The following is a 13,549-nucleotide window of genomic DNA, read 5'->3' as shown; positions in this document are numbered from 1 at the left end:
CTTGTGACGTATGACATCATTAAAAACTCAGTGATGTTTAGCTGAAATTGAAAACGACAACCTTTTCCTGCTTATAAACTTTGTTTAATTAAACACCGACTTGTCTCTTTCAGTCATCATTGAATTTACATGCGAAAGAATAAGACAGCATAGTTTAACTAATCACCCACTAAAGAAAATATAAGTAAAGCCGTAAGTGTTCTACAAACTTTGGTTGTTCGTTTTTCAACATTTTAAATTAACATTTTTTTAAAAACATCTTACAATATGTTTATTTCTTCAGAAGAACTATCATTCTAGACCGCTTTTTTATATCTTCTATAGTATATTTATACGTATACGTAACTGTTATTTAGAACATGTTGATAGCGTTGCATTTACAATTATTGGTGATATAATATAGGTGCGGCATTTATTGTTATTTTAATCGGAGGATATTGTAGTTTATGGCTTTATTAAAGATTAAGGACCCGATAAATAGTTTAGAGCTATAAAAGGATTCGTTTGGATTCAATTTGCATCTAAATTAAGTATTTAAATAAATAATCACGCAATATACTTCATTTATTCGATTCTTGGGAAGTTATTTGATTAATGGTTTCTGCTAAGACTATAATTATACAAAGATATTAAGAAATGATCGATTTTGTTTTATTAAATTATTTAAATATAGATTGAAAATGATTCTCACCTTCATTCTTTATAGCAGCGACAGCATGAGGAATTCCAGACCACGGGCTGGGTAGATCCAAAAATACTGCATCTGCCTTTCCACTGAGTTCATCTCCAAAACCTTCTGCTAACACATCTCTGTGTCGTGCCTAATAAAAAATATTTAAATAATATTGAAACAAATAAAAGATAATAAAAATTAGTGTCTTACACAAAACGCTTTAAATTAGAAAATATTATAAACATATTAGACATAATAAAGTAGGTCATTGTCTAACATTAAAAAAATAAAATACTAATGTTCTTCATGTTCTGTAACAATGTCGATAAAATCGACCATTTAAATGATAATATTATATTATTACTATTCGATGATATTAACGATTTTGTCCAAGAATTAGATATTTTTCTGAAACAACTTCTATAGTCGAGATGTCTTTCTCTTTCGAATGTCAAATTATTTATGGAAGAAAGAGAGAATTTTGAGGTTGTTGAGAGAAGTTTTCAGTATGGTAGTGGAGAACCACCTAATAACTTGTACTTCTATCACCCAATATTTCGTATCGTTACGATCAATTTTTAATGGTGATAAAGTCCGTGTAATTATTATTACGCGCAAGAGAACGAACATCGTAGATCATCTTGGTTGACGGTGTTTTGACGGTATATTCTTACACCGTAGTTTATATTATTGCGTGTCTATCGGCGATATTGATTTACCAGTATGGCTGACATTTCTTTAAATATTTTTATATAAATGTCAGCCATAGTATTTTAGCCAAATAGTATTTTAGAACACACACACAAAGTATGTTTAATTAGGACCGGAGACTAAATAAAACAATAATTTAGGAAATAAATAAATGTATAACTAATATGTAATATCATCTTACAGTATTAACCCTTTTGCAATTGAACTGAGGGCTTCTGACAAGTTTCTAACTGTCAATTGAACTGTGCTAAAAAATCTCGATGTCTTCCTCTTGTTTACGTATTTTTATGAACTCATCATTTGCAAGCTCCTGATTGTGTGAATCCAGCAGTTCTTGAACGTCATCACTACCCATCAGGCCCTGGCACTGATTCCGCCTGAGTCTCAGTGCAGAAAAAAAATAGACACAACAAACAGACTAGAAAATTAAAAAATCGCGTAACTCCGAATCCGCGTATGTCAAGGTAGCATAATTCGGGGTTTTTGTTTTTTATGGCCTTGGTTGGCGGACGAGCATATGGGCCACCTGATGGTAAGTGGTCACCACAGCCCATAGACAAAGGCGCTGTAAGAAATATTAACCTTTCCTTACATCACCTATGCGCCACCAACCTTGGGAACTAAGATGTTATGTCCTTTGCCTTATGTGCCTGTGATTACACTGGCTCACTCACCCTTCTAACCGGAACACAACAATACAGTGTACTGTTATTTGGCGGTAGTATATCAAAAGTATTACTGTACTCTTATTCTGACGGTACTTAGTGTCGCTCGTCAACAAAATCAACATAGCTAGAAATGTCGAACTATTCAACATTGTCGCTATACCGAATATTTATAGGGTACGCGTCTTACGTGACGCGTTATTTTAATCTATCTGTATCAATTTACAATGCTAATATAATTAGAATATTATAATACAATTTATCCCGTTTAGTTAAATCTTAAAATTTCTCAAAATTGAAAAAGAATCCTACTACGACCTCTTGGAATTTTCACCAAACAGTTCAACAACATATCTCAATCTATGTAGTTTTCATAAATACATTTTGTATGTATTATAGTCCCACTGCATTACATTTTTTTGTACAATTTACTAGACTGCCATTGGCCGAACAATTTAATATAATATAAATGAACTTACCGTAACAAATTCTGCCAGTCCATGGTCATCAAATTCTTCTTGTGCAACTTTTGCTCTGTGATCATGAAAGTCGAATGTATACACATGGCCGTGTGGCCGAATGCGGCGTATCAGGGCATGCGTTAAAGAACCACTACCAGTACCTGTTAAAAATATATGATAACAAGACTTCACATCTTCACTTCACATTTAATGGCTTCATAAATTTATTACAATGAATTTTAATGAAAGTGTTTATTAATAATTTATTAAAATTTACCAACAATAAAATAAAATAAAAAATATAATTAATAACAATGAAAAAAAATATTTTTATCATAAGTATTGATTTTTTATTTTATCATATATTTATCTTTTAAATTACCAAATGAGTAAATGTAATCAAACTTATTACAATGTAAACTTTTGCGCTTTTACTTGTTACTTTTAAACTATTAATTTATTTCCTATAAATCCATCATGTACATTTAGAATAAGCTAACTTTGGTAAAATATTTTAATTAAATGTTATAAATATTATTTTGGTTTTTATGATATAGATAATATCTTATTCCATACAATGAAACATCACTATGGAATATTTTTTTTTTTTATGGCATTGGTTGGCGGATGAGCATATGGGCCACCTGATGGTAAGTGGTCACCACCGCCCATAGACAAAGGCTCTGTAAGAAATATTAACCATTCCTTACATCACCTATACGTCACTTGTGATATAAGATGTTATGTCCCTTGTGCCTGTGATTACACTGACTCACTCACCCTTCTAACCGGAACACAACAATACAGTGAACAAACAATACATTCTTTATAACTCGGATAAAATTCCTGCAGACGTATATCCACCAGCGTTACAGGAGAGTTGTGGAATATGCTTTGAACATACTCATTAAGAAAACAACTTTTATTTTACTTTATTAATAAGTATGTAATTTTTTTTATTTTAAATATTTACAATAAATATACAGATTAAGCACACAAGTTTTCCTTACTTGCTATATAATATGAGTTTAAAAAGATAAATACCAGCTTCAATAACAACGCTCCCTGGGACCAAGTCTAACTGTAACATTATCATGCTAATGTCAGGAGTGTAAATAATTTGAGTCCGGTGTGGGAGTGTAAGAGACCATGACTCTGGTGTAGGTTGCAATACATGCCCCCAGCCTTTTGATAGTTCTACCTGTATTTATGGAATTTTATAGATAGTATTAATTATTTATAATTGTAATATTCCTAATAATGTTTGTATATTTATTTGTATATAATAATATTAATGGAATTCAAATAATAAATTGAATTTCTTGTTGTAGATTATTTTTGAATCTAGTCATAGTTCGATATTATATTATTGAGGTTTATCTTAACAAAATTAAATAAAAAATACTTACTCTACTGCCGTAATCAACTCCTATAAGATTTCTAACCTTTAAAGCACCAAATGTTGTTTGGTAAACATTCTCAACCATTTCACCTTTTTTATTTTTTATTTCCGGTTTGACTTCTATAGCATGAAGATTATTACTTAAATAGAGGATCACTGTATCACCTTCGTCAATTTTACTCTTGTAGTTTCTAAAACTCATTTTTTATCGTTTAAATATATAGTTTTTAAAGTAGCGAAAACAATGTTTACTAATAAAACATGTGAGTTTGACTTTGAAGTTTGACGTTATCCAATTTTCTTATGTTGAATATGTTTCGTTATGCGTTTTATAAATACATTTTTTAATACCATGGCATTGTGTTAGTAAATGATAGAGCAATCATATATTTACAAAGGTATTACTTTTTTTTACTTAAAACCAAAAATCGTATTAAATCCTATTTTAATTGAATGACAAAATATTAATCTGTGGTTTATTTGACACAAAACGTCCAATGTTTTATAAGTGTCAAAATCTTAAAGGTACAATTGTGGTTTGTGATGTTTTTTTAAGTTAATATTGAATCAAATAATGAATTATATTTGAGCAGTTTATAAGAAAATAGGATATTAAGTAAAGTTAAACTGAGTTCCGCATGATTGTGTTAAAGAAACGTAAATATTTTCATCAAAGTGACACAGAAAGATGGTGAAAATGGATGCTTCTAAAATGACCAGTAAAACAAGCTCTCTTAAGGCTTTAATTTTAAAAGCTTGGCGTGAACGGTGGACTGATATCCAATGGGGCATAAATATCAAAACTATTCTTCCAAGAGGTGTCAGTGGAGACTTGTATAACCTAGCTGATTGTATTCTTCAACAAGCTATGGTGGGTTGTGGTGCTAACCAATTGGTCATATCATATCTTAAACATTCCTTGGCATCACATTTAGTTTCATATGCTGCTGTACTGCAAAGAATAGCCAAATTCGATGCCTTTCATAAACCTCACTGCATTTTAAGTCTCTTAGAATTTCTCGAGGGTTTTCTTGACAGTATTACATGTCGTAGCAAAATGGAAGAAGAAATACTGGCTTTTGCTGTATCATCTATCATCTTATGGTTACTCCAAGTATATCATTATTCATTAAGTAAATATCCATCATCAAATCCAATACAAAGCCAAGAACTTTTGGAAAAATCTACAACACTCCTTAATTCAATTGTTCATTCGGACTTTCTATTGTCTATGTTTTATCTAGCTAAGCAAAATGATCCAGATGAGTTTAATGAAGTTACAAAGAAATGTCAGGAGATTACAGCTTTCATGATGATGAATACTCAATTTAAAGCACCAGTTACGATACATGACACTTTGCAAAAGATATGTAATATGGATATTGATAAGATAGCTCCACTAAATATTAAACCAGAGACGGTCACACATTGTCTGCAAGCTTTAATAGCCGTCAACGTTTTGGCAAACCCCAGTGCAGATATGCAGCAATTAGCTAGCCAGCTAATGATGATACAAAGAATTAAGAGTTATCCCTTATCAAGACTGTATTGTGAATTAATCAGAGCATGTTTCATTTCCTTAAATGATGCCAGTAAAGATGCATCTAAACAGGCTCTGTGGGCTGCATTCACATTTCTAAAATTGCCTCAAGTTATTAACTATCTTCATAATACTTGTGGTACTACTAATAAAGATGGTGATTATTCTGTAGAGGTAGTGGAAGCTTTTGAAAAACTGCTACAAGGCACTCCACTTCTTGATGTTGTTGATGCTAAGAATTCTTGCAATAGTGTTGTGTCTTTATTGGAGCCCTTAGTTAAACTTAACGTAATATCAGAGACTCAACTTGCATATTTCAACCAAAAAAGAGAAAGTAAGGATATTAAACTTCAAAAATTAGAGCCAACAGGTCTTCAAGGGTCTGTGCTGTCATTTATAACCCGTGCAGAACCAACATTAGCTGGAATGCTCAAAACTATGGGAGGAGATTTCCATAAAACTCAAGATTCTTTATATGTAATGCTATGTCAAATTGTAGGGGGTACTACTTTAGACACTATTCTACCTGTTGCCACAGTAGAGGGAAAACTGAAATTATTTGTGTCGAGATTAATCAAGTTTAATGAATTTGCTCTTCTAACAGCTAGTGAGAAAGGAGCATCTCAGTCAAAAGTCTACATCTTTGATCTTTCATTTTTAATTCTTTGCTCTATCGTCCAAGATTATGGAGTTGATGCTGTTCTTGAAGAAAATGGAGATTCCTTTTTTGAACAGTGGGTTAGAGACTGTATGGTACACAAAGGCGTTCATAAATCACCAGAGCAAATATTACAAAAATGTGACTTACAACTTGTGGACATATTTATCCATCATCTCAGTGCACCAGATTTTGACTTCAAGAATACAAACCTTAAACCTCATGATTTATGTACTAATGTATGTGGAGTTATAAAAGAGATTTTATTTGCATGGGAACAAGGATCAATTTCATCTGCTGATGTCAAGCGTATGTTAGATTCCTTAAGACAAAAAATGGCCTCATTAGCTGTATGTGCTTCAGTGTGGCTCTGTTCGTATATTAATGTTGTACATCAAGATGCATACATAAAACCTTTAAATATGGTCCAGATGTTTCTATCACCACCAAGTGAAGTTGAATTGGCCCAAATTGATAATTTTAAAGAGAGAGCCATATTGATGTGTCAGTTAGTACGAAAGATGCAGTATGACATCCATCCACCTCTGGTTCCAAAATCTAAAGTTGTGCCGTTTACTCATTGTATTGTGTCTAAGCAACCAATCTTGGAACAGCTTCAATCTGTATGGGAAGATATTAAAACCAGAGGATACTTACACATTGATGCCACTCAAATTGTTGAGAGTCTTCTGAATACTGCTGGCCCAGTATGGTTTGTAACAAATTTAATTAAAGAAATGTTGAAATTTCGATATCAGGATGATTTAGACAGATCAGTGGACATAATTTTAGCAATGTTTCACTTAGATATTGAAAAATGCACAGAAGCTTTATTACTACATGTTTTACCTCAGTATCTGTATAATGCTAAGCTATGTGATGAGTTGGTTGAACCACAATCAGCAATTTTGGCTAAACTTTGTGTTTACAGTATTTATGCATCCCTCGAACATAGCATATCAAATAGAGTCAACATATCTAGGAAACGTCGACACGATGATTCAGAAGATTTAGATACAATGGCCACTTCGAGTAAAGTTAGGAGAATGAATGACAATACATCAGATTCTTTGTATTATTCTCAAGGTCAAAGCATGTCTGGTATTGTAATAAAGGAACCTCTACAATCTGCTTTGGATGTTTTATACAAATCATTTTCTCAACTAGCAGGAAAGAACGGTGATGTTACACCTCAAACTCAATTTATATTTGAGTTTATGGTATATGTTGTTCAATGTGGTCAGGAAAGAGCTCAAGTGGTACTACAAAAAATGCCAAGTGAAATAATCCCAACACTAATAAAGGCATTACCTGATAACTTCAATGTAGGATTAATTTTACGATTGTATGATTTATCTACATCATATGGAAGAAAAGATACTGCAAGGGACCTTTGTTTATTAAGAAATATGAGGCTCAGACCTGAATAATGTGTAATTAATTTTTGGGTGATGTTTGTTGGATATATTGAAAGTAATTTAGTACATAAGGTTAAATAAAACAATGTTTTAAATTATTGCTGTTTATTTTCATACTCATTTTAATACCAATTTCTCATTTGTTTCGCTATTAACAATATAAATTTACAATACCCCTTCATTGGAAGGGATTTAAAAATATATTTACTAAATTAAATAATCTTAATTTATACATTTCTAAATAATAATTTCAATTCTAATGGCGGACGGATTCAGGATAAAGTAGACATATTTCTGACAAGCAAAACATTGTTTCCGTGTTTTTTATGGAACATTATTATGTGAAAAATACTTTCTTTTAACAATAATGCTAAATTTATAACCATTATGTTATGTACAATTGTACATATGACCAAAAAATATTTATACACAATACATTAAAATGATTTTTAACAATAACGCTTTATAAATTTGAAACACGTTTATTCGTATATATTAATTTTGACAGATTTAAATTTTTTTTAAACGAAATATAAAATAACGTTTTTTTTTCACTCTGCCTTTATTCTATTTAGACATCTCTTATATATTAAGAAAGTATGAACATTTAACAATTGCACAAGAAATTCGACAGATACTTTATTTTCAAAGAGCTGCCTATACATCTAGTATCTTAATTATTTTAAAATCTTTAAATTATTTACATAAAATATACATAATTTACGCTATTACTCACATTTTATGTGACATTAAGTTTGTACAGTGTCTACACTATATTACAATAATCTTAAAAACACATAGATCACAGGAGAGTTCCAGAACTTTTACCTCATATGTGGGTAGTTTAAATAACTAAGAGTATAAGGTAACAATATATTAATCTATACTATAATTTGAAAACACTAGTTATAACGCAGGCTTTTTGGCACCCGGTGAATCTGGATGCGGACGATCTGTAATAAGGTATCATGGTTCAAAAACTTTAAATATAATTTAAAAAATTTCCTAATCATTTAATAAATAATGTGATTGTGTTGGATTAGTTGATTATGAATTTAAAGTCCTTCTAAGCGATTGCGGCCAATCTCAACTAAGACTAGTTAATGAGAAGGTGATACCATAGTTCATCGATATGTGCACAGATGTGCTCTCTTTTCGACACGTCCGGAGAGGGTTTATGCGCACGACCAACGGTTTTACGTATTTTTTAAAGGCTCGGGAATGTAAAAACTTTGAGATTCCAGACTGGTGCTGAGAGTTTCTCGACAAAAAATCTCAATAACTTTACACTGGACCAACGCGGGCTTTCAAATAAGGACTTCGGGTTCAGCAGCCTTATAAGGACGAGACCTATCTACTAGAGTCTAGACCAACTAGCCGGTTAAAGAAAATAAATATATAATATTTACGTTTGTTTGTTTTCAGATAATATATACTATTTATATTAATAAAATTTGTTTGTATGTAGGGGTTCATCTCCGGAACTAATGATCCAATTATAAAATGTATAAAACTAAAACATATATATACGATTTTATAATTTTGAGTATTATATGTTATAAAATAACTTACATTCTATAATCTTTTGTATGAATAAACTGCATTCGCTAGTAAGTAATAATTTATAACGTTTACACAGGTAAAATTTGTGAAAAGTGACACAACGTTTTCATTGAAATCTGTGTTTTAATGACGAGATACTGTTTTGTTTATACTTACCCATTTGCCTTCGAAGAGTTTCTCCTTCCCTTAGTGAATTATGTTCTGGCGGCGTTCGGCTGACCCTCATAGGTAAGCTTATTCTATTAGGATTACAATTTTCATCGATTGAGTTATCATTACTATTAGCGAATGTCATTCTTTGATTTCTATTCCAAGTTTGCTGATAGGAACTTTCCGTTGTTACTGTGCTACATCTATTGTTAGTATGAGGAACGTATTGTTCTGGTGACCAATCAAACACAAATGTATGACTATAATTCTGCGTATATGCCGACGGCGTACCAGAAGGTGTTGGTGGTGTAGTTGTAACGTATGGACTTAAATCTTGGTGACAAACATCGGGAACTTTTTGTAATGCCGATTCGGACCAAGTTGGACTAGGATTCCATTGATCGATCATTTCCGTTTCGGTTAAGCTAAAATTCTTTGATCCTGGCCTTCGATTGGTTATAGACGTTGCTGCTATTGCTACCAAGGTATCACCTCCAATATTGGACGCAGAGAAACGTGGAGACAAATTAGCAATGGGTGTTTTATCGTCCGATTGTTTTGCTTTCCTTTTAGCACTAGGTTGTGATCGTGATTCATCAATCCTTAAATTATGGTATCTGAAATAGAAAACTAATGTTAAGCTTGTGGAATTTAATCCTGCCGATAAAAACCATTAAAATGACATTTATATCAAATAAGAATATGGTCTTATTGATTCTTAATAATAATAATACCTGTTCTCATGAAGTGACACCGAATAATCAACTGGACCGTTGTCATGCCTTTCATAAGCGTAATGTATTGGTGTTAAGTGTGGCGGCACGTGCGGTATATGAGGCTGTAGGCTCGAATTCGGCATCATGACTGCTTGATTTCCATTTATACAGACTGGTGGTGTTGGCGCGTATTGCATAGTAGTCGGATATACTGGTATATCAGGCGGCGGTGGACCATACATTCTGGTAGCTGCTTCATATGCTAAACCATAATGCAGTTTCGATTGCACTGCGTAATAATGGTATAGCCATGGATTTGCTTTCATCACTGCTGCTTCCTGTTCACTGTTAACAATATAGAAACGATTTAAACAAACGAAATCACAGTGTTTTTATAATTTAAAATCTTAAGTCATTTTGACTGAAGTCTTATTTTATTACGCATAATTCATTTAAACCAAAATGTGACCATAATATGTATACTTGAAACATGTTGGATTTCTTGAATGCATTTTATCTTTTCCACAGTAATATGTATTAACCATAGGTACCTACGACTTTGTTACATGCTTTGCCCATTAGTAGTAAGGAAAATGGAGACTACTAAAGTTTTATGTTTATATTAAATAGTACTCTATGTCCGTGTGCCATGTTCGTGAAAAATATTTTACAATGTATAGCCAAGAGTAATGCAAAGGATTACGGTTCATTCGAATTATTCTTGTAGATTAGGGTTCATACTCGTTTAGTGGTTAGAGTTAATTCAAGGTAAAGTTTAAAGTAAACACGTTTTATGCTACATTGGGTTTAAATGATTATTACCGTTTTTTTTTCAACATACACACATAAATAGTAAGCTTTTATCATTAAATAATATATTGTGTATTATGTATCTGTAAAAAAGACTAAGGTGATTATAGGAAGCAATTATATATACTATTGCTAAATAGCATCTAGTGCTGTAGGTAAACCCGCCGGTAGGTATCCCTTGGCTTTGTTCTGTTACTAATAAGCGAGTGATTAAATGTAATTACGGATACATCCACTGGTGGCCAGTAATTCACTGGTTTATGTGCCGTAGAATAATTATCATTCGGCATTTGTTTATGATCAAAGAACACTTATATAAGCGACTTCGCACGTGGTTAAAATTTATTTCGTAAAATAATTAATGACAACATTCAAATATTTTAATACAAAGAAACATAATTTGTGAATTTAATATTACCTATTATTCAAATTCTTATTAGCCGTATGAGAAATTCTTAATAATTTAATTTAATACTTATAATATAAACGTGCTAGTTTAAATTCAGAAGGTATCTTAAAGCCAGTACTTTCATTAACATACATTTACAAAAACCTTAATTTTCAATACTGATAAAAATTATACTTATAAAGTGATTCCAATTTTAATTTAAATTTATGTGTAAATCACAACCACTGAACCTTGAAATACTAAGACTATTAATTATTATTAGAGAGTTATTTGAGAATCAAAAGATCTGTGCAAATTGTATTAACATATTCTTTAATGTGGTTTGTATGAATATGAATATTCTGTATACTCTGTTTTTGTTAAATAAAGCTATATAAAATATTCTGATGTTATATTTTCACAACATAATTTTATTCTTTAGAATACTCGTCTAGTACAAAAGATTAATATTTCTTATCCTAAAATGAAAGGGTTATTTGCCAAAAATATATTTTTTAAGTTACTAATTGTCTTTACAGTTCTGTTTCCTATCGAAACTCCTTTTATGTTCAGTAAAAACAATAATGTAATTGACGCCACCGAAGTATTGAATTTGTGGTTTTAAAGTAACCTTTAACGTTAACTCAAGCTTTCAACCTTTTAGATAGTGGATGCAGGGAAATGTCACATAGTTGGACTGAGCCCTGGAAAGATACAGTCGCATGAAAAGGTTTCTGAATTCGATATGAGATAAAAGCTACCTGCTGCTAAACAAATATTACAGATAAAAGTTGACAGCAATAAATTTAAAGAAAATCAAAAAGGAATTGTTTACTATTAACAAATTCTTCCCTTTTGAATTTTACAAAATAATTGCTTAATATTTTTATGATGGATGCGCATGATTTTAATTGTATAGCATTATGTGACATTTACCCTTATAAGGCTTTTGTGTGCAATAATACCTAAATCAAAGTTTAAATATGTTTTGGACGACGACAAATCGTTTAGCATTCGTAGATAACTGCGAATCAAAGGGTAAGCGGATAAGCGAACTCAGTTTACACACGTTCTGCATAATAAACTTGACCTTCGTGAATTACTTAAACGTGATTTAATACCGTCTTTATGTACGTACGTTTCTGCTATAAAATTTTATTTTAAGATTATAGTTGTATTGACTAAGAATTTTAAAGGTATTGTAGTTTTGTTGCTTTTTAGATATTATGTTATTTTACTTTATATATTTATAGTAAACGATAAAAGTTATATTCAAAAAAATTGTAATGATGAAAATTATGTAACTTACTTTAAGTCTTAGTAGTCTTGTTAATATCACTAAATTCAAATAGTAACTAAAAATGGAACCCGATGATAAGGCTTTGTGTAGTCTTTATCAATAGTTCTACCGCCAAACATCAATATTCTATATCGCTGTGTCTATATTGCGGCTTGAATGGTGAGTTAGCTAGTTAATTACAGACATTTTAGATACTATGGCTTACGGCGTATTGAAGGTATAAGGTTTGGTGTAGATTTATAAATGTCTAAGCGAAGGTGTATACTTACCATCGGGTGCCCCATTTTGGTCGCCTGGCTTGCTATGTGATAGATAAAAAAATTGGCATATGATTTCCAAATTAGTATTATTTTAATTATTAAATCTAAAAAAAAATTACAGCCTCATGCCTTTCAGCTTTATCTTGGATACGTTCTAGATCCGAACCTGATACTTCGAAGTTTGCAGCCTAATAAGGAAAATATACCTACCAATGCTATGATCCAACAATGTTGTCAAAATTTTAATTTGTAATAGAAAATGTCTCCAATAGGTTTCTTTGTCTTTTCACAATAAAACTATTGCTGTATATACAAAAAGCTATTACTGAGAATCTCCGCATTTATACATTAAAAAAAAAGTTATGATAAACATTTTTAAATGCTAAATAATACAGTTTGTGATCTTCATTGAAAATTCTTATTTCTTTCGACTAGAATAGTAATGTGCGTAATCTTGCCCTCGTTATGCATAACCGAGTTAATGGAATGTTGGAAACTCGTACCGTCCGATCCGCACGCCAATTTGTGCGTCCGCATCGGCCGAACGCATAAATCTCAGCGACATGACGTAGGCGGCCGGCATGTTGACAATTTGTTGTCGTTCACCGCAGTCACATTGGGCTACATGTGTAGTACCTACAGGTATCGTTCGTATGGATTTATTAAGACGTTACGACATATAAGGCTATCCGTAATAAAACTGCCTTTTAAAGGTTATGCAGACATAATAAATTAGATGCTTTGAGGAATTAAATAAATACAATTAAAGGTTGTTTATTATGAATCGCTTTTACAGTGTATTGCTTACAATGGACAAAAGTGTAATGTAAGTGG

At 31.6% G+C, this 13,549-nt stretch overlaps 3 protein-coding genes across 3 annotated transcripts in view; 1 reads left to right on the top strand and 2 right to left on the bottom strand.

The window, feature by feature from the left end:
* Positions 1-4,167, bottom strand: part of LOC125071399 (tRNA (adenine(58)-N(1))-methyltransferase catalytic subunit TRMT61A) — a 56,713-nt gene extending 52,546 nt beyond the window's left edge. Inside the window, exons 1-4 of the mRNA XM_047681624.1 lie at positions 3,920-4,167; positions 3,555-3,711; positions 2,529-2,671; positions 692-821 (exon numbers count right to left, since the gene is read on the bottom strand). Of these exons, the coding sequence (XP_047537580.1) occupies positions 692-821; positions 2,529-2,671; positions 3,555-3,711; positions 3,920-4,114 (625 nt within the window). The 5' untranslated portion in view covers positions 4,115-4,167. The remainder of the gene's footprint in view (positions 1-691; positions 822-2,528; positions 2,672-3,554; positions 3,712-3,919) is intronic.
* Positions 4,168-4,436: 269 nt separating this feature from the next.
* On the top strand, positions 4,437-7,617 carry LOC125071398 (mediator of RNA polymerase II transcription subunit 24). Its single transcript, XM_047681623.1, has one exon. The coding sequence runs from the start codon at positions 4,601-4,603 to the stop codon at positions 7,538-7,540; it is 2,940 nt and encodes a 979-aa protein (XP_047537579.1). The 5' UTR covers positions 4,437-4,600; the 3' UTR covers positions 7,541-7,617.
* A 610-nt stretch (positions 7,618-8,227) lies between these two features.
* LOC125071289 (nuclear receptor coactivator 2-like) overlaps positions 8,228-13,549 on the bottom strand; it is a 121,513-nt gene continuing 116,191 nt past the window's right edge. The window contains exons 10-12 of the mRNA XM_047681467.1: positions 9,976-10,302; positions 9,248-9,858; positions 8,228-8,481 (exon numbers count right to left, since the gene is read on the bottom strand). Coding sequence (XP_047537423.1) covers positions 8,435-8,481; positions 9,248-9,858; positions 9,976-10,302 — 985 coding nt within the window. The 3' untranslated portion in view covers positions 8,228-8,434. The remainder of the gene's footprint in view (positions 8,482-9,247; positions 9,859-9,975; positions 10,303-13,549) is intronic.

This window comes from Vanessa atalanta, chromosome 19 (assembly GCF_905147765.1).
Source record: "Vanessa atalanta chromosome 19, ilVanAtal1.2, whole genome shotgun sequence".
In the NCBI taxonomy this organism is placed as follows: Eukaryota; Metazoa; Arthropoda; class Insecta; order Lepidoptera; family Nymphalidae; genus Vanessa; species Vanessa atalanta.
Note: the sequence above shows the minus strand (reverse complement) of the source record. Positions and strands in the feature narration are given on the sequence as shown.